The 21,665-nt window shown below is 38.9% G+C and overlaps 1 protein-coding gene across 13 annotated transcripts in view; it reads right to left on the bottom strand.

Moving 5' to 3' along the window:
* tcf4 (transcription factor 4) overlaps window positions 1-21,665 on the bottom strand; it is a 215,194-nt gene that overhangs the window by 9,474 nt on the left and 184,055 nt on the right. For 8 of the 13 annotated variants that reach the window (XM_026296699.2, XM_026296701.1, XM_026296706.1 and 5 more), the window contains 7 exons: window positions 21,569-21,647; window positions 17,047-17,126; window positions 15,833-16,042; window positions 7,386-7,524; window positions 3,818-3,983; window positions 1,609-1,838; window positions 199-349 (listed from right to left, as the gene is read on the bottom strand). In XM_026296699.2, the coding sequence (XP_026152484.1) occupies window positions 199-349; window positions 1,609-1,838; window positions 3,818-3,983; window positions 7,386-7,524; window positions 15,833-16,042; window positions 17,047-17,126; window positions 21,569-21,647 (1,055 nt within the window). Of the gene's footprint in view, window positions 1-164; window positions 350-1,608; window positions 1,839-3,817; window positions 3,984-7,385; window positions 7,525-15,832; window positions 16,043-17,046; window positions 17,127-21,568; window positions 21,648-21,665 lie in introns of all 13 variants that reach the window. The other 5 variants (XM_026296704.2, XM_026296711.1, XM_026296713.2 and 2 more) reach the window with 3 other exon arrangements.

The following is a 21,665-nucleotide window of genomic DNA, read 5'->3' as shown; positions in this document are numbered from 1 at the left end:
ATAATTAACCACAATATAACCTTTATTTTGTGTGACATGTTTTTTTTTTTTAATGCAACATGAATTTAGAAATGATTTATAATTTGGTTAAGGTTTCTGGACTGGTTCCTGAATTTGATTTGAAGGTACAACAGCAGATTAGTTTATAAGTGAAATCTTCTGACCATTCAGGGGGGAGGAGATGTTGCTGCGTTTTACATTTGTCCCATGGGGTTGGACCCATCGCCCATGGCAGCAGCAGCAGCGTGGTGTGCAGCAGCCAGTGACAGTGGAGTCCCATCTGACGTCACAGTGACCTTCTCCTCCTCGCGACGCTTCAGACAGGCTGCCTTGGGATTCAGGTTTCGCTCTGGAGAAACAGAGGGAAGAAGAGAGACTATTCATTCTGGTGTTTTCTCTAATAAAATGTATCCTGGCTGTGTTTTGTGTCTTCTTTTCTCAAAGTCTCAGAACATTCAAAGTTAAAATGTTGAGCCTTGTTTAACAGTCAACAGGTGCCACTGCTGCCCTCTCCTGGATCTGATGGTGTGCTACACGTGCAGGCAGTCCAATTTAATCTCTTGAACCCTGTTTTTTTTTTTTACCTTAGATTTTGCTTAAGCACCTTGAAAGATTTAAAACCCAATTTCCTTAAAGAGAAGTTAATCCAGACTCCATGTTTTTAATGGCTGCATCATTTCTTCAGAAAGAAGTATTCAAGATATTTTATACATAGTTTTAGACACATTTATTTCAAAAACCCAGCCTGAAACATGTCACCCAGTGCAACGCTGTGGCTGGTTTGTTTTAAGAGTTTTCAGACAACAGTAGAGGCCTACAGCTCAGATAAACTAACCAGGTTCTGGAGTATGGTGAGTACACCAAATCCATTGTTGATTTTAGTCTGTGTTTGATATTTGTGGAAAATATAAAAAAAATAATTGAAAAGAAAATCAATGACCTTATCCTTTACAATCACAATATTACTGCAGCTAGTTTTTGCTTTCATACAAATGCCTCGACTTTATGCATATGTCTATGTAATTTATCATAACATTTCATTAATTACACTACTGACTTAGTCACTTCCAAAAAGTTAACTACCAGCACAATCCTTATCATGATCGAAGAATTCAGTGTCCTTTTGTTTACCATGTTATTCAATTATTTTCAGCTTGTGCACAAAACTGATTAAATTAATGCAAATGAATTTAAAATCAAATTTGTGGGAACTAGAACTTGTTCAAGAGCATTGTGGAACTTTCCAGGGTCATACTTTTATATAATGAATGATACAACACAGGGCACTTTTAGAGGTCCACGCCTCAGCGGGTCGTAGCTGTTTTGGCAGCACAAAAATAACCTACAGCATAGCAGGAAATAGTGGTAATGCTGTTTTGGCTCATATGTGTAGCTCAACTCAGATGAACAATGAGATACAATATAATGGTAATGAGAACATAATGAGGGAGTTTCTATATTAAGAAAAATAGCAGTGTACTCATTATTGCTTCCAAACACAAGTAAATTAATAAATAATCAAATTATAATGAAAATGAATCAATCCCATGTATGTCTAGAGTTTATACTGTTAGTTATTGAGGTGAGAAGTCTTTGTTTGAAGTTGACCTCTGACTTGTTGCTCCAGACTGAGGATGACGGCCACAGCTTGGTGGAGGATCAATAACTTGGTCTGGGGTTTGTCGCTCTTCAGGTGCAGCTGAACCATCCTGCCCAGCTCCTTGAATGCCTCGTTGATGTCGCGCACACGCAGGCGCTCCCTTGCATTGTTGGCCATCCTCCGCTCCCTCTCCCTCTCCATCTTCTGTTCCGGAGACAGGTCTTCGTCATCGTTGTTGCTACAATGACCAATATTGAGGACGAGGAGGAGAAAAGGGAAAGGAACGGGGGTTGGGGTGGGGGAATGGTGTTTGAGTATGAAAGCTCAGTTATTAGTTCTGTGTAGAAACTCATTTTTTTATAAACCTGCAGTTGATGTCCATGCTGAACTTTACTAGATGATTCATCATCCAACCTTCATTACAAAATAGCAAGGAACACAGCCTGGGAACAGGGGTTGGGTTGCTTTCTGAGTATTTCAAGAGCTACTCAAAAGAGAAGGATCCACACTAGGACAAACTGACAGAGGATGGAAGATGTAATGTGGGATCACATGAAGAAGCACTTTAAAGATGGATGTTCATTGAAATAACTAAAACCTTGTGTAGATTTTGTAGTTTTAGAATTTACAATAATAAATCATAAGTGTTGTTAAGCGATACGTTAAGTATCAGTGTATACGAAAGGACCTTAGAGTTATGGTTTAATGCAGTTGTAATTGTTAAATATAAATGTTATAGACTACTACGCAGATTTAGCAATTACAGATTACACAAACTGGCACATTAGATTACCCACAATGCAACTCCACTGTCAAACCTTTGGTTGGAGATCTTTGAGTGTTATGTTTGTGGCAGCTATTGTGGCATCAAGCTGCTAGGGTCAAGAAGAGATCAAGTAAGCTACAGAGGTCTAACTTACTTCTAATTCCATGCCCCTTGATTTTTTATTCATCCTCCAACTTGTAATCTTACAACCTGCAAATGCCTTGCAGACACTTGAGGATATTTATTGGACAGTGTTTTTCCCCTTGGCCTGATTGTGTTCATACAGTTCCATGAATTCCCTCTTGGAAGCTGCCCAGTACCACCACAGTCTGACCTGCTGGCCACTGAGCAGCTCCATGAGATTTAGTCCTGTCTGCGGATTAAACCAGTGATATTCTAGTCACAAGCCATGACAGTATGCTCCCAAACCATGTACCACAGCATGGACATTTGTCATCTATGTTTCATATTTGACAAGCATCTGCATAATCATCAACATCATCATTGTTGTCATCATCATCATCATGACCGCCACCATCATGTACAAGTCTCTGGGTTCGGGATCCAAATGTTTCTGATTCCAATCATTCTCCAGGTTCAAATTAACCCTGATAAACACTTAGTTTATCATTGGAGGGGTGTAGGCTGCTCTGATGCATCCAGGATGGGAAATCAACACTGTGACCAAAACCAACAGATATTTTTGATGTTTCTGTTATTTCAAATTCAAAGCTGACTCCTGCAAGAGCTTTCTTCCATTTTTCTTTGACACCATGTTGAAACCCTTTTTTGCAGGCCTATCATTTCTTGTCAGCAGCAGAAATAATAATTTTCGGTGTTTTTTGTGTATTCCCCAGCCCTGAATGTGAGGCTGCATTTCTTTTAGAATATTGATCATGGGCTCTACTCTGTTGTGTGAGAAACAGTTAAAACCAGGCTCAAGGCCGTGGAGAGACTGACAAGATCAAGTAGGAGCTCCATGTCCACCAGGAACAGTCGCTTCTCTCTCAACGGTGCTGCCTTGGCTCAAACATATGACAAGCAGAAAAAAGAGAGCTGCCTAATGGACATGGAGATTTTATGTATGTCTCTGAATTAAGTGATTAACCGTATTTAGCTGTTTCTCATCACACTTGGTCACTTCATCAAAGTCCAGAGGCTGGTTCCCAAAACACTCAGCTTAAAGTCCTTCTCTCTCTAGAGTTTTTTCTCACCATAACTTACAACAAACAATATGTGTATCCTATTAAAACCACAAGCCAATTCCAGATTGTCTCTTCAGATTTAACAAAAATCCAATTCAAGTAAACATCTTGAACTGCTTCTGTCTCATAGAGAGCTTTGGTTTACAAAGAGGGAAGGCCTCTGAGCATGGAGGTGTTTTGGGAAAGCATGTGTCCCAGCCCAGCTGAGGGTTTTGATGGAAGCGAACGTCTGATGGGCGGGGTTACCTAGATCTTGACCTCTCAATAGCTTTGAGCTCCTTGCTATCAGCATCCTCTTTCTTGGGGTCCAGGGCTTTTGTGTCCTGCAGCAGGTTCTCGTCCCCCTCATCCTCAGATTTGATCTCTGAGCTGACAGAGGAGGTGCTCTGGCCCTGCAGGCCTCCAGATAGAGCTGCAGGAGTAAAAGGGGGAGGAGGAGTTAAAAGTTACAAATAGATTAACAGATGAACTGCAGGCTGAAGAAAATCACAGAGGAAGAGTTGTAAAATAAAAGTTGCTGGTGTAAAATCCTGACAGGACTGGGTAGGAAAGTGAAATCGAATAGTTTTTTGCTTATTTCAGTACTATATGCTCTACACAGCATCTGTTGCATTTCTGAAGGGTCTTATTTTTTACACTATTAAAATTTTTTCCTTAAACAAATGGATGTACTCTTCATCAGCTTTCTAAACATGTTCTTGTAACACTTTTCATATGAGAAATGGCGCTGTCTCAGACAGTTTCTGTAACTTTGGAAAGTCACAGATATTGCCTGAACCTAACAAAGAGTAGAACATTCACACCCACTTCAGAAAGGAGCCACAGCTGGGACTTTTCTCTCAGACAAGCTCTCTTTTGTTAATCTTTTCTTTCAGTGGTTTTTCATGCGACCAATCAAGTGCAGGACGATAAATCCCTTCCAGGAAAGACTGTCTGAAAATGTATGCCGTGTTTGAATATTTTAAATGTCTGTTGATGAAGGTTGGCCTTCACTTTGACAATAGGTGTGGCCAGTCAAAATAAACATTTCCTTCCAAAAAGATTGGACCACTCTTTGCATGAACTACTGCTTTTCCAGTTAAAGACCTAAGCCCTAAGCCCATAGTTCTGAGGATAGAGGGGGTCCGGCCATGTACCGATTATAAAGTCTTTGAAGAAATCATTAGGATCAGGATCGTCATAAAATCAGACTGAATGTTGTGTAAACGACTGACCTCACTGTATGTGTGTGTAAATCACAAACATGACGTTACGGTACCACAAATATTCTGTTCAGTTGAAAATGTTCACACTTGTAACGGCTCAAAAAAAATAAGCAGTGTAATGTTTTAACACTGCCTAAAACACTTTAGGGAGAAAGCTGAGGTAAATGAATTACAACAAGGATTAAATGTAAGTTTTGGTCAATCTCATCACGATCCTTAACCAAACCATACAAATCACAGGCTTGTCGGGTGTTTTTTTTATCTGCAGACTGATAAACAACCTGTGTTGTTGTTTATCATTTAGGATATGTTAGAATAACTTTTACAAGAGAACAAGGCAGCTCTAAGAACAACTGAGTATGTAAGCTTCCCCGTTCCTCGTATTCTGCCAACACAGAGGGGATGCAGCATCAGGCCTGTCTGAATGCAGCTAATTCTCTGGTCAACCTCTGTAGTGGCGGCACTGGAGAGATGTGATGTAAATGTAAAGTCTCTGTAGCCTCTGTCTGCCTCTCCTCGGCTGAACAGTGCACTCTTTATTTGACGTCTGTATGGATCCGTTATTGGGACGCTGCCAATGTCTCAGTCAACACAAAACACTCCGCTGTGTTCCCACTCACACACATGCACACACCGTCGGCCATTTTGAATCTTCCTCTGCCTGAGTGGAGGCATTTTGTGTGTAGCGTTGAGTGATGGGCTGTGTTTGGTTTGTGCATTTGTCCTTGTGCACTCTTTCCATACAGTCACTAATTGTGCAAAAATAACAGCATTTAAATGAATTTTAAAACACAGATAAAAGTGACTTTGTGTGTCTGAGTAAAACCAGACAGACACAAATGGGCATTTTAGGAGACTGAACATAAAATTTAAGGATATGCCTGGGTTTTAATTAATGCAGCTGTCCCAGAAACTACTGTTCTGCAATCCATTGCACAAAGAAAATGGAAGAACTACTGAAATGCTGCAGACAATAAAAGGCTCTGAAAATATACAGTGTTCTCAAGCAGCTTAACATGAACAGTGCAGTGCTATGTAAATGTAGTTTGCCTCCAAAGTTAAAACAGTATACACACCGAGTAGCCCGTTGTTTCACATCACAAACTTCTGTCACCATCTGAACCAGAATCTTTGAGGGTTATTTGATCATTGTCAATCAAATCAATGTTTAGTGCTTTGTATAGTTTGGGTAAACAAGTCCTTCAAATTATCTACATAACACATAAATTCAGTAATTAGTAGGTTATAGCTAATAAAATAAATGACCCAATCTGCACTAGAGAGATAAAACCTCTATGATAGAGGGAGCTACATGCATTATATGTACACTTAATATACTACTGATATACTGTCATTATAATATTTCCGTTCATAAATGAAATTCAGTGAGAAGAATAATATACTGCCAATGGATTCATGTATTTACTGCCAAAAATATTATAATACCCTTTATTTACAGGCTCCACACACCCTCCATTCTGTGTGCATGAGTGTGTGTGAGAGTTATGGACAGATGCAGGAGTGAGGAACAACTTCTTCTGCCTGAGTGTGTGTTTGTTTCTCTCTCACCTCATTAGACACTTGGCTGTGGTCGCTGCTGGCTAAACTTTGCTGCCAGCAGACTCATTTTCAGCCTTTAAAAATGAGCTCGGGGCTAATTTGCTCCACAGCATGCTCATATACACTTTTCCTCCTCCATATTCCTATCACACATACTGTATATTTATTTACCCTCCTCTGAAAGTGCTTTACCACTCAGGCGGTGAAGTCGAGCTTCGAACTCCATGTGTTTCACAGTTTACTGGTCCTCACTTTGGAATAGTTTCCTCCTCTTCACCTCATATTTTACTTTTTACTTTTGTTTTCCTCGATTTTCTGAAAATTTCCCCTTCTTTTCAGTTCTTTTTATTTTGTATATTCTCCATTGTTCCTCATTTTATTTTATTATATCTGCTCTTCTATTGTTTTTCACCATCATCTTCATTCTTTGTCATCCTGCTTTTCTTGTTCTTCCCTTTTAGGTTTATCATTGAGATTATTTTTCCTTAAAATTATTATCTCGACAATATATCATCATATCCTCACTGTCAACATTTTCAACTTTGTTTGCATCTTCCTCCCATTTTCATTTTTATTACAATTTTATTCCACAATTTTTTTCGTATGTGTGTTTTCTTCTTCTGCTTCTTGTTATTTTCTTATTATTTTTATTATGTGAGGTTGGAAATGCTGAATTTTTGTAATGTGTGTATGCATATGTGCATGATTAAGTACCAGTGAGATGTCTGAGCCTGCATGGAACACACATACATGCATGAATAAAAACAACAGATGCCAAAACAGTTTGTCCATCACTGACTCTTTGTCTTTCCCTGGTTGTTGTTCACTAAATATGAAATCTGGTACAGAGACGCACACATGAATGCAGGTGCTTGTTGTCTGCATACGTTTGAATTTAAGTGTTTGAAGGGCAGAAATAAGTAGCCAGATAAACAGCACCAAGAGGAAAACCTACACAGAAACCTTTGTCAATTTGTCCCATAGTTTGTGGGATTTGGAGATGCTCAGTGTATCTGTGTAAGCGATGGCCGAGGCGTGCAGGATCTTACCGCGGTATGGGTCAGGCTGGCTGAGATCGGGCGATGTGGCTGATTGAACAGGCAGCTGAGGCACGGGCACCTGACCTGCCATCGAGTGTCCGCCACGCAAACTGCCCACGCTGCTGCCGTCTTCTCTGTGAGAGCCCACCTGGAAAACAGGATGCGTGAGATTCTGCTCTGATTCTGTCTGCATATTGTAAAATCATATGAGTGACTTATATTTTTACTTTGAAGTGCAGATATAGTTGGAACCTGTCTGATATTTTCATGCTGGTAAGGCTCTATTTTCTCTGTGCTCCCTCAAATTTGTTTATAATTATATTTATTGCCTTTGATTTTTAGGGTTTTTATTTAAATCTTTTAAATCGCATGAAATATTCCATTTTCTCATTTCAGTATTAACTTCCCTTTGTATTCATAAGATGAGGCTAATTAATATCTCCAATAAAAATACAAACCTATTTTATTGCCTTTTTTATCAAGTTTTATTAAATTATCTTGGTATATTTTTTGTTACATTTTATTTTTACATTTTATTACATTTCTTTTTTCCCAGATGCTGTTATTCTGTCTTCAGCCTGTTGAGGGCATCCTCTGCCTTTCTAAGACACTGAAGACCTCCAGGTGTCTCTCTTTCTCACTGTCTCACACATGGACACACACACACACACACACACACCATTCCTCCCAAAGTGTTTCTTCTTCATTTTTTTCCAGTACATTACAGCTCAGGTCGGCAGGCTGTTTCCTCTGGACTGCCTGTGCAGGTGTGCATGCGTGTGTGTGTGTGTGTGTATGTGTGGTTTAGTCCAGGTTCATGTCTGCATGTCTGACATGTATATTTGCAGTTTTTTTGCTGTTTATTTATTTATTCTAAACTTATGTGTGTTTCTGGGAAATAGTGTTTGTTTGTGTGTGTGTGTGTGTGTGTGTGTATGTGTGTGTGTGCTTGGCTGAATCCTATCCATCTGCCTGCCCCCCTCCCCCTCCCAAAACCACATGGATACACACACACACACACATACACATACACACAAACACATACACACAAACACATACACACACAACAGCACAACTGACAATTATCTTAATGCCCATATGTTTAATTGTGGGATTTTTAATTCCCAGAACACCGAGCAGCTTCCAGCAGGGATTCACTGTTTTGGCACGAGATGGGTTCGCTTTGTGTGTGTGTGTGTGTGTGTGTGCGCATCTGTGTGTGTGTGTGTGTGTGTGTGTGTAAAATGCCAGCTTTCTTCTGGCATCCTGTGGTTATCTCTCTTATCCCTCCTTCCCGTGAGCATGATTGTACTTTCAACATCAGCAGATACAACTCATGATAGACATTTTGATCTGTATAGTCTAAACAGTAAGGAGCTATATAAATATTGCATACAAGATCTATGGAACAATAGTAAGCTGAAAGGCAGTGGGGATACAGTCAGTCTCTATTAATAACATGATAATTAGACTGAATGGCGCTGATGTTCCCATTCTACAAAAAGCAGTGTAATCCTATAACACTGTCAGATTCATGATGGACAGTTTAAAAAAGATCAAAATCCATGCAGCAGAACCAGAGATAATCATCTTTTTTTTTATTCCATGCATTATTCTTCCTTGTCAAAAACTAGCGCCTACCCACAATGCAACTGGGCGCCAACAGTTTGGTCAGTGAGCATGTTAAGCTGGTGTCATATTGAAAAGGATTGAGACAGAAAACAGGTATTGTGAAGCTGCTGTCAGTTTGTTTGATGGTGACAGCGTCTGTAGAAAAAGTTTCATGATTACAAAAATCAATCAAATATTCTCCAAATGTTACATAAACTGTATGTTTTGAATATTTGACTTCTTTTATGTATTGTATAATAACGATACTGTGGAGTTTAAAAAAAAAAAAAAAAATCAAACCCCTCTGTCTGTCTGTTAATCCAGCTGGCTGACAGTGAGGTCTTGCCCACCACATGCCAAACTCCCCTCTCGCTCCATGCAAATATCACAAAATGTCGACTGGCTTGTTGGCGTGTGTGTTTTTTTCTGTGTGTGCATGTGTGTTTCATACTGAGTATCCCTCATCTACACATCCATACATCTGTTTGCTCCGGTATTTGTTATCTGCTTCTCATCTTTCTTTCCATCTTTTCTTTCCGTTTTCTGTCTTTCATCACTGCTGGGATTCCCAAATGTAAAATGGCAGCAGAGAGGCAGACAGGGAGGGTGGCGTACATTTTTAATGGAGGGCTTTTATATTTTAACGAGCCTTCCTTCTCTCTTCCTTAATTTAGTTCAATGAGGAGGAAAGATGAGGAGCCAGACGGAGGAGAAAAATCTAAATAAGTTATACATAAACTGATCTGGTGTAGCTCGGATAGTTGCCATGAGTCAAAGCCACACCCACTTATCCCGCAAGTTCAAAGCATCCGATTGGGCGACAGATCAATGCAGCCAGTCAGTGAAATCTGTGAAATGTTTTGAATTTGCTGTTGTAAAATTTGTTGATGTTGTCGGCCTTGGCTATAAAAGGTATCTGGTTATAAAAGGTGACCTTGAGTTTAGATTAAAGCTTCTCATTCGTTCACATGGTTTGCTCTCACTGTCAGAGGTGCATTCAACGACACTCTGACGTCTGTGATATGAGAGAAAAGACAAGACACTCATGTGTTTGCTGTTAAAAAAATAACTTTTTTTTCCCTGCTTAAAAAAAAATTTCTTGTCAGCAGCCAACTCTCAAAACTCAGATGTCAGTGTGTCCTTGAAGGCACCAACAGGGAAAGTTTTCATAACTATCTCTTTATTCTGTGTGTTGTAAGCCCTTTCTTCTCTGTTGAACACCTTTTAATTGAAATATAAACGTGTTATTTCAATGGATCAACTAACTGTTCTTAAATATAAATCATTTAGAAATATAGTCTTGTTTAGATAATTTTCTAAACAAATACAAAATGCAGATAGAGATAAAAAGAAAGACAAGAGGAGGTGCTGAGCAGATTCAGTGTATTGTGTGTGTGAGTATCTTTGTGTGTAGTGCGCTGATTACACAGGAAGAAGAATAGAAAGAAGGGAATTTCTGGGTCAAGAGATGACACACACATACATACTTTAAATGACATTCACCCCCGCAACCCCACCCCACACACACACACATACACACACACACACACATACACAGTTTGTCATGCAGTTGTAAACAGTAGGAAATCTGTCTCTGCTGCAGACCTAACTCTGTAAATTCTAGGTAGATTTAGTCATTTTCGATTACTGGTGCTGAATGAAAAAAAAAAGCTCTGCAAAAAAAATTTTTACAGACAATCCTCAGTGGATGACCCCTTTAACCAGGATAAAGCTAGCCATTAGACCGTCTTGTGTAAAATCATCAGAAACCAGCTGACTATGGGAAGGAATATTAACAGATTTTTTTTTTTTTTCAGTATTTAAATCCAATCATTTTCATGGATGCTAGCATTCTTGTTCTCTGACGGTGGAAGAGTTGACAGGATCAAAGATAAACACATACATTTTGGTGAGTGCAGTGTATTTCTGTGAATGCGATACACTGTATGTTGGATATTTGAACAGTAAATAAATTGCACTGGAGTCTACACTGGCCCAACTTTAAGACACATACACGCATTGGAACATTTTCCAAACTCTACAGTCCTTCCTCTGTTCAAACTGAACTCTTGACACAAAGCACCTGCTGGGGCAATGTCAACACACACACACATACACACATACAGCTCAGTATTAAGGTTAGACTTTAGTGGGAGGAAAACTACAGCAACATTTTCCAGTGACGGGATATCTATTTATTTTTCTTTAATTTTCCATGTAGTGAAGGATGGGATACTCATACTGTTGGGTCATTTAAATTGACAGTAAGAAAATGAGAAATGAACCAGAGGAAAATTAAGATACTTGGAAATATGTCATTTGGAAAAATGTTGTTATGAAGTGCAAATTTGTGAGCAAAATACATGTAGGTTAATACCGAAAGAAAGCATTTACATATTTTTTCATGTGCCCTTTGTTTTGTGACATGCGAGTAAATTAAGTATGTTGTAAACCACATAGGCTATATGTAACTCTTAATATTCAGCTTAAACCTTTTATATACTGCATGCATATAAAACATTTATATTAATGTACATCATATTTACATTTCTACGTTTAAAACTATGGACATTGTTTTGGTGCATTTTTTACTGATTTTTAAAAATTTGTAATCTCAAAAAGTTGTCCCTACATTCAAAAAGATGTGAAATACTTTTTTTCTTCTTGGCCTGAGACTCAAAAACATGCTCTATTAATCAACTGTCAGTGTTTTAAGATTAAAAATAAAAAACACACACACACACACACACACACACACACACACACACAGAAAATGCTTTTTTGTAAGCACTGCTTTCTTTTTGCTGCATTAGAGCAAAACCAAAAGACTAAACCTACCACACTTTGTGCTGTACAAAATAATAACAAATAATTTTTTGAAATGCCAAGAACAAGCTGCATGATCAGAGACATAACAAAAATATAAAATTACATAACAGCTATATTTGATAACATGGTATTTTGAAACTGTGGGCATTAAGCTGCTAACAGCCTCTACTTTTTCTACAGGGAAGTGATTTCCTTGAAGCACACAAAAAAAAAATTGCATTATGCAGTAATAATAAGTTCATATGCTTTTGGCTATTTTTAAGAATTTTTATTAATATAAATATTATTGTTGCACTGGAGCTAAATGTTGGGTATATATTTCCATCAGCTTATGGGAGTGAATCTAGTGGCTGAGAAAGGGGGCAGGTACAGAGCATTAAAAGGCATTAGTGTGGTTTACAGCAAAGCAATGCAGATTATGATCCATTTAACTCACTGCTTCATGCTTAACCTTTCCACTCATGTGGCATCAGACACATTAATGTGATATGCTGTAAAATAACTAAACCTAAATACATCATTAGAAGCTGACAGCAGAACATAAAATACCTTTTAAAACTTTCACCTTCACTTTCTTCCTTAAACATCATATGACTCCATTACTCTACTGCTCAGCTCTTCTCAGGTGTTTGCAGGCTGTTATGCTTGGATCACACTATTGCTCCTGGGACATCAAACTGATTTTCCAAGGGTCTTTTGAATGTACAGTTGCATGTAAAGACTGGTGGTATTAATTTGGTTATGACTAAAATAATATCAAATTAAATGACAAATAGGAAAAAATGGATCATCTGCGTTTTTACTTGGGTAGAAATGTGTTTCTGTTTTTCAGTATCTGTAATGCATACACATCTATATATGCATGTCTCTTTCCCACTCTCTCTTCCACATCAGTCCACCACCTGTTTTCCCAGAGTTATGACCTCAGCCTACAGGCGTCTTTGCCTAACACTGCCAAACTTCATACAGATGTGTGTGTGCGTAAGGAAAGAGCGCAGCACAAGTAGACAGGAAGATAAAAATAAAAAAAATAAAAGTGACAGAAAATATGCAATTAAGTAGGCGCTTAACAGAAAAATGTGTCAATAGAGAAGAGAAAATGCAGGCATAACTGACTGAGCAGACAAAACAGGATGAGAGTGGTCACATCTACAAGGAAGTGAGTAAAAAAAGATGTGTCAAAAAAAACAAAAACAAGTAAGTAAACAATGAAGGAATTACAGGAAAGTTGAAGGAAGAAAAATAATGATGAAAGGGATTGGAATCCCCTTACCTCGAATGACAGAATTTTAGTGCAAAGCTGATGCCAGTCTTTCCTCTTATTCTATTAGCTCTATTTTCCACTTTTCTTTTTTTCAATATTTCTAAAAAGGATCTTCCTTTGCTTTTTGATTCAAACCTCCTCTGTACATCACATTTGAGACAAAGTGGATACATGCCAACCATACCTATGTCTACAACCACACAAACAGTGTACTTTACACTACACATCACAAATGTTGACTCAACATCCATCCATCATCTATACCCAATTATTCCTTAACCAGGGTCACAGGGATCTGCTGGAGCTTATCCCAGCTCTCTTTGGGTGAAAGGCAGGGGTACACCCTGGACAGGTCACCAGTCCATCACAGGGCACAAAGATACATCACTGGACATTATTTTAGTTACTGCAAAATTATACAGTGATGATATTATAAGGTGAGTGGAGAAAAGGCCTAGTTCATCCACAGACTGTATATCTAGTTCCAATTTGCACAGACCAAAGAAACAAAACATATTTCCATCATAAGGGACTGACGTTAAACAGCCTCATGCATTTGTACAGGAACTTTATAAGGCTGTGTGTGTGTGTGTGTGTGTGTGTGTGTACATAGTTATAGAGTTGCTGTGTTTTCAGCCTTAGAATAATGAGTTGTTTCTCTATCAGCGAACAATCCAGAGGCTAAATAAACACACACACACACACGCCTCCTAATGACAACACAATGACCTATTTATTAGCTTCAGCGCTTGTATGTTTTAAAGTGTATTAAGTAAATAGTGTTTCTCAGCACACAACTCTCATTTCACTTTGTTCTTTTTCCACTGCTTATGTATAAAAACAAGCAATTGGAATCATTTCAAGATGAAACTGAAAAGTAGTTTGTAAAAACATTACCCTTAACACAAGGTAAACATTAAATGTTTTCTTGGGCTTAAACCGCACACTTCATGAAGTTAAATGTGTCTCCATGGACGTCCCAAGAGCAGAGAGTGTTTAAATCAACCTCCAAATCACACTGAAAAGTAGTTTTTAAGGACCTCTTGGGAATTTTTAAAATTTTTTATTTTTTATTTTTTGTAAATGACATCATAAATTCAAACATACACTTCTTTCCACACCTCTCAAATCTACATGAATATATTTTCATAGCTTTAAACCAAACATGAGTTTCCTGTCTTGTACAACTGTCTGAAACACTAAAATGCGTCCTGTCAAACTACAGTGAGCATTTCCTATCAATGTGAAGTGTTTCTGGAGCATCGGTCAGTTTTCAGTAAGTTTTTTATTTCCCTCAGCCACAAGTGAGAAATTAAAATCACTTCATACATGAAAGCATCTTGTTTTATCCAAAGTGAGTTTCTCTCTCCACCATCCTATTATCCTAACCAGTTCTTAGATTCATTTCATGTATTATTATAAACTATATTGATGTATATATTGATGACTGCAGCAAAAATAAACTATATTGATGTATATATTGATGACTGCAGCAAAAACAAAAACATATAATGTAAAAGGGGTCAGACAAAGGTGAGGGCAGTGAGGCAGACAGAGGCAGAGAGAGTGAGACAGCTGGATGGATATGCGTGAGAAGGAGGTAATCTCTGTGGGAGTCAGCCAGCATGTGCATGTGCACTCACACACACATGCCCACACACACACACACACACACACACACACACGCACAGGTGCTCTCCATTTAGAGAACAATACTTCAAATTTAACAATGAATAGAGATGGAACCTACAACAAACCTGAGCTACAGTAAGAAACAGACTGAAACTGCTGACAATGGCCCTTGCAGGGTGCAAAGGTCAAGGGGCTGAGGTGGTGATTTTGTACAGAAAGGTGTCAAAGAAGGCATGATAGTGTGCAGTGTCATGTGTTTTTGGTTTGAATGAACATCTGGTGCGTGTGTCTACAGGTGAAAACGCACAAATGTACAGCATAAATAAATAAGTCAGTCTGACTGAACACTTTCAAGCATCTGAATGTGTTTATACTGTTTTTTTAAATTCTCTCTCTCTCGCCCTCCTACGTCGCCTTATGTCACACAGCTGTTTGGTTCTTTATGTTTATTGTTTCAAGTTGATAAAAAAGAAGCCAAAAGCCTTAAATATGGAAAATGTTACTGCCTTACTTCATGTTCCCAGTTCAGCCTCCTCTCAACTTGCTCTTACTCCACCTCTATGTAGTGTTAGAGTACAGACCTATACTGCATCTACACCAAAGATGACACTGAAGTCCAATTATTCCATTCTGAGCCACAAAATAATATGTGATTGCCCATTTTAAGTAGCAGGTTAATCACCAAAAAACCTCTTTCTTCCATTTTGTTTTGATGTTGTTGGAAACATGAACCAGTTTTACGTTTTCAATTTAAGTCCACCATGAAAGAAGGAGTTCATCAAGTTTTAATTTTCTTGTCATGCACCACTTCAGTTGGATTTTTAAATTTGTTTGAAAGGTAACTGGGCTTGATTTCAATTTAATCTACTTTTTACTGGTTTTAGGAAATCTTAATTTATTTTTGCTTACTGTCAGGTTGTTTTTTCAATAAATGTTGACTATTTCCAGTACAACAAAACTTTCTGGTGGATTTAGTTTGGAATGCTATCAGCTACCAGTTTAGTTTTACTTAAAAATGGAATTTATTTATTTTAATCAGGTTTTTGTGATGCTCCTTCCACCCAAGACACCCGTACACCCACCACCACAATATAAAAAGAAAAATGCACTCAGGTCCTACCATAAGGGAGTGCCTGTTGGCCGACAGCAGTCCTGACCCGTACCCACTGCCAAGAGCGCCCATGGCACCATTGTGCGTATGTGCAGCTCCGATTAGGTTGTGCATGTCACCATGCCCACTGGTCATACCCGTTGATGGTCCCACTGCATGGCTCCGCAGCACGTGGATGGCATCGTCCAAGCGCTCCAGGCGGTCCTCAATGCGACTTTGCTACAGAAGCAAGGGACAGAAAAAAGATGTTTAAATAACACTTTCTAAAAATGAAAGTACATATTCCCGGAGACCTCTGTTATACAGAAAACTGACTGTCTTCAAAAGTCATAAAAAGTAAAACCGCATAAATATGCATAAAAGCAACTATTGCAGCTCAGCTTTGCAGAGGAAGCTGCAGAACTGGTGTGCTTTTTTCACTAAGCACATGGTTAAAGGGTCAGTTCACCCAAATTACAGTGAATGCTTAGAGAATCCTCCTTTTAGTGGAGCCAAATTGTTTGGCACCATTCTAATGTAATTGGGTTTCAGATGCCTGTTTCTGAGTTATCTGCCTCTACCCTAGTGACAGCACCATTAGTACCCAGTGATGGCAGTGTCATCAGCAAGACATGCATGCACAAAGAGGTAGAACACAAACACGTACACACTGTAGACAGAACCTGATGACAAAGAAATACCTGCTTGAACGACTTGCTGTAAACTAGAGAAACAAACTGATGGCTTTAGACAGAAAATACATCACATTATTTAGCTTTTAATCTTTCAGCAAATGAAACTCATGGAAACAGGAGAGCACTCTTTAAATCAGGGGTCTCCAACCCTGGTCCTCAAGTGCTACTGTCCTGCAGGTTTTCCAAGTGTCCCTGCCCTTCCGGTTTCTGATTGGGTGAACACACCTAATCCAGGTAATTAGCAGTGGGTAGGGCAGAAAACAAGCAGAAACAGTAGCTTTCCTGTAGAAAACAAGCAGGACAGTAGCACTTGAGGACCAGGGTTGGAAACCCCTGCTTTAAATGATCCCAAGCGGCTGTCAAATAATACTTCTTAAATCCTCTGCTGACACAGTATGTTTGCTATGAGTTAAGTTTTCCCTGATTACAGTAGAATTAAAATTTTTACACTAAAATAATGAAAAGGGAAAATATCTTAAGGGGTGAACTGACTCTTTAATTTAACATGTAAATTTTAGACAAAATGTGTTTGTGTATATTTGTGCATACCAGAGAGTGCAGTGGAGCCTCGTAGTTTGGCGACGATGCTCCCTGTCCACCATTCCTCGACCAGACAGCTGAACTGGCAGCTAGGAGAAAGAACACAAGGAGAGGATATGGGGAGATGACTTTACATCAGGTCAAACTGACATCCTTTCATCTGCATGTATGTTCTGTGCTAGACTGCCAGCCTGTCCAGGGTGTAACCCGCTTCTTACCCATTGCTTTCTGGGATATGCTCCAGCCTCCTGTGGTCCTGCACAGGATAAGCATGTAAACAAAAAGGATTGACGTACGTGTGTGTGTGTGTGTGTGTGTGTGTGTGTCTGTGTGTGTGTGTGTGTGTGTGGATTACAGCCAAAACCCCCTCTCCTTTCATATATCATAAAAAGAAACCACTCAACATAGAGCGCCAAAAAACACATAAAACGCCTTTATACAGAAGGAGTCTCTCATCAGATCCACTTGTGGTGCCGGGACATAATAAACACAGAGATGAGGAAGCAGAGACAAAACAAACCAACTCATATCTCATAGCAAAAATGCTAATATCAGGCTCAGGCTTTTGTCTTTGAAAAGGTACAAGTGGTTGATTAGCATGGGTCCTCTGCAGAATAAACAAGGTTGGCGTCTGTTCTTTTCTGCTTTTGTGTTTGCTGTTGCACTAAAGGGTTTTATCTGAATCGACAGGTCTCATTAGCTGGTAGACAGAGGGGAGACAGAGACAGTTGTGAATTTACAGCTGATTTGTGCTTGGAAAGATATCACAAAGACGAGTTGTAAAGACCAGAGCAATTCATCTGCATGTCCTTAAATATGTGGCTATGGAAGCTCAGCAATCTAGTTGACTAGTTGTAGGACCTGTTGGTGAACTAACTGCTTACAGATTAGCCATCCAGGACTATGCTAGTGCTAGTCACGTCCTCTATTCTGAACTCTGGGGCCCTCAAGTCACTCAAAGGTCAGTATAGTTAAATATTGGTCAAAAGCTCGAGTTTGTGTGTGAAAGTTAATCAAAGTTAATGTGAAACATTTGGGCAGATTTCACTTGGCTCCAATGGCCTCGTGGCAATACAGGAGTTATTGATTTTGCTGCAGTATTGCACCGTGGCAAGAACGGACTAAATGTCACAGTTTGTAATCACGAGTGACAATTTTGAGGACTATTGGGGCTTTTCTACTAGCACTATTCAGCTCTACTCGACTGGGCTTTTTTAGGGCTTCTATTAGGGGATAGTACCCGGTACAAGGTGCTTCCTTAGTACCTCCTCGGTCGAGCGAGCCGAACCGATACTAAAATGTGACGTCAACAGACTGTAGGCACTGATTGGTCGGGGAGTGATGCATTGAAAAAAGTAGTGTGCAGCGATGGTCGCTAGACGGACAGAATAGACCGTCTTGCATTGCGTGGATTAAAAAAATGGCGGAAAGTTAGAAATGTAGATTCATTGTAGCTGAAAATGATATGATAATTATGAACAGATTAAGTTATATCTTGTAACCCTCTACTAATGTCTAATGGTGTTTTGTGGCCCTGGACAAGTTTTGACATGCCCTGACATTTGTGCTTTTAAACATATTAATGGCTAAACTCTGATAACACTGTGATCAGCACAAACTGGGCTACAATAATATGTGAGCAGCATGTTTATACATGATTGAGTTTTTGAGAAAACAGCGTTTATGCATGGTTAGTGAAAAACTACAATTTTTAACTCACTGAAATAAGGCCATAAAACATATACAGGACTTTTGAGAACTGCATCTTGTAGCCTAGAGTTTTTGCTTTAAAATGATGTGAAAATCATCTTGTTCACTCATTCACAGAAAACAATATACGGATTTAAATTTTAAGACACTTTTTTAGTAGAAAGGGCATATGCAGTAAGGCGTGCCTGATCATGAATAATCATGTGATTCACCTGAGAAGACAAAGACCTGCATAATGACCTGCTTAATGAGCCTTTCAGTCAGGAATTAGTGCAATGCAATGCAGATGTAAACATTCTTCATCTGAGTCGCGTTTTTCCTCTAAGGACAAAGTAAACTCTTTGTCGCTGACCAGAACCATCCAAAGTGCTTCTTCACCCGCGTACCATGCCATCATCCAAACGCGCAGAAAAAGTGAGTAAATTCTATGACAAACCTTGACGTTTTATGTCATTTTTCGGGGGCGTGCACATAATTACCTAGTTCACCTCAGATTATTTCCATATGAACAGTGTGCTCAGTGTGAGGTGGGATCACATTAGCCATAATGAGGTGAGACAGGAGAAACTGTACCGCTCCTTACTTTCACACGGATTACATAAAAAGAGATAATTTGTTTTCGACTTGAATTGTTTCATTTAAAAGAAAACATTTCAAGCTTTCTAGCCATATATTTCTTATTTTTATGAGGCAAGTATTTGCTGAGATTCAGGTTGTTTTATTTACGTGTCTGTGAAGAGAAATGACAGAGAAAGACAGAAAGACAGAGAGCGCACCCTGACTGCTTTCCTTATTTTACAAAAGCACAGCGTTTTGTTATTATTACGAGTGTTTACAAATAAAAGTAGACCCTTTACAGATTCAAATGATATATTGCTCTTATCTGTATGATCATAACTGACAGAGTATCATATTAAGTTTTTTTCTGCGTTATCAGGAGAAGATGTCACAAAACACACCGGCACATTCGTTGACCACTGAGGGTTAAGAAAACATTTGGCATGAGATAAATTAATTTTTACCACAAAATTATTAAGGAATGACGTCTACATGTGCCAGCGGCCCGTGCTACGTCATAATCGGCAATAGAAAAAAAGTAGTGGGTGAGTGTCCAAACTAATTGAGTGCACTCTATAGTGCTGCACTATATAGTGACTGAGGGGTTACGGACTAGGGTGGACATATGGATACAGCCATAGTCTTTAACAGGTCAAATGGCAAAACAACACCATGGTCCTGAGGACGTGTGTGTTTGCATTTTGTATAAGTGACGCCATGGCAGTTTCGCACCACCATGCTATACCGACCCAGCTCATGCTGAGGTGGTACAAAATTGTAATGGAAAATGACCAAAACCAAGTCGAGTCGAGTAGAGCAGAGTAGTGCTATAACTGTATAATGGAAAAGTGGCATGATCAGAACTTGATGTTGTAGATGTGATGACAAATTCTCACTTCAAATATATTATTTTACACCATTTCTCTACAGTTGATCTTCTTTAACCCTTTTTTCTCTGATCCCATAATCACATTTGATCTCTGCTTTTCTTCAGCCTTTTTTTACGTCTCCAATTCTTATATGCCGCTGTTTTTCCTCTCTTGTTCTCTGCTCTCACGACTGATTTCTCCCTTGTAACTCTCATCTCATCTCATTAGCTCGTGTTTCTCTTTTTCATTGTCTTCTCATTTTGTCCCGCAGTCTTTTCTCTCCCCTCTCCTTTATTCATATTACATGCTCATTTCCATATGCTAATTAATGAATAATCACCTGGGCACATTCATGTGCAAATACAAATATATGTATTAAATGGCAGGGTAAATTATTCTTTTTCACTGTAAAACACCCTTGCAGAATTAGCCTTGGATATCAATTTGCATGTAGTTTGCTCTAATAGGCTTCATTTCTAATTTGTAAAAAGTGAAGTAACTCTGACACAATGATAAACACCAATTATGGTTTAGCAGGCAATATCCCAGGCAGCTATAATGATGAGGAGGAGAATGTGGAAGAGGGGAGGGGGCTCATGTTCACAGAGCCGGTAGGTTTGTGAACGATTTGTCGAAGTGGTGCTCGTAATTAAAGCTATCAGTCACAAGGCGCTGCAGAACTATCAAACGGTGTGTGTAGTAGCTACAATTAGAGACAAATTCGACACAACTATTATTAGGAAAAGTCATTTTTCACTTTAAGGAGCGGGTATGAAGAGGAGAAACTGAAATTATTAATGTACATGTGAATGTGTGTATGTGTATGCATAGTGACAGCACTTCAGATAAATCAGAAGTTGCTTTAAATGATCAAATAAAATGCATTCTTTAAGTTAAATGTGTGCTTTTTTATTGGTTGATAATGGGGTACATCATGGACAGATCATCAGTCTATCAAGGCTGGCACATAGAGACAGACACTGGTAACACACAAGGGCAAAAAAAATCACCAATCAACCTAACTTGAAATTAACCAGTGCAGAGGGGGTTCAAACTCAGAAACTTTTGTGAAGCAACAGTACGAAGCCTGCCACCTTTGTCAAACCTCAGATAATTTCAAAGTAAGATAATTAGTGATGAGATATCTCAGGTAAATCTTAAATAAGTTAAATAAGGTAAATCTTTGAAACCAGTTCAGGTCAAGTCTCAAGTGGGATGAAACCAGTTTAAGTCTTTTGAAACCAATTCAGGTCAGGTCTCAAGTCCACTAAAACCAGTTTAAGTCAAGTCTCAAGTCTTCATTTTGTGAGTTGATCCTAATCATAGCTTAGCTCTGCTTATTATTTCTGTGTTAGCTGTAGATTTATGTGGCTGATGTGGTGAGGGACACTTACCTGTGAGGGAGGGCGGGGAGCCAACAGGGGTGGATGGATTGGACGAGAAGCTGTTGTTTGTGTGGTCTGGAGAGTAGATCTGAAAAAGAAAACAGGT

Source organism: Mastacembelus armatus, chromosome 12 (assembly GCF_900324485.2).
Source record: "Mastacembelus armatus chromosome 12, fMasArm1.2, whole genome shotgun sequence".
NCBI lineage: Eukaryota > Metazoa > Chordata > Actinopteri > Synbranchiformes > Mastacembelidae > Mastacembelus > Mastacembelus armatus.
The sequence above is the reverse complement of the archived record's forward strand: the minus strand, read 5'-3'. Positions and strand labels throughout refer to the sequence as shown.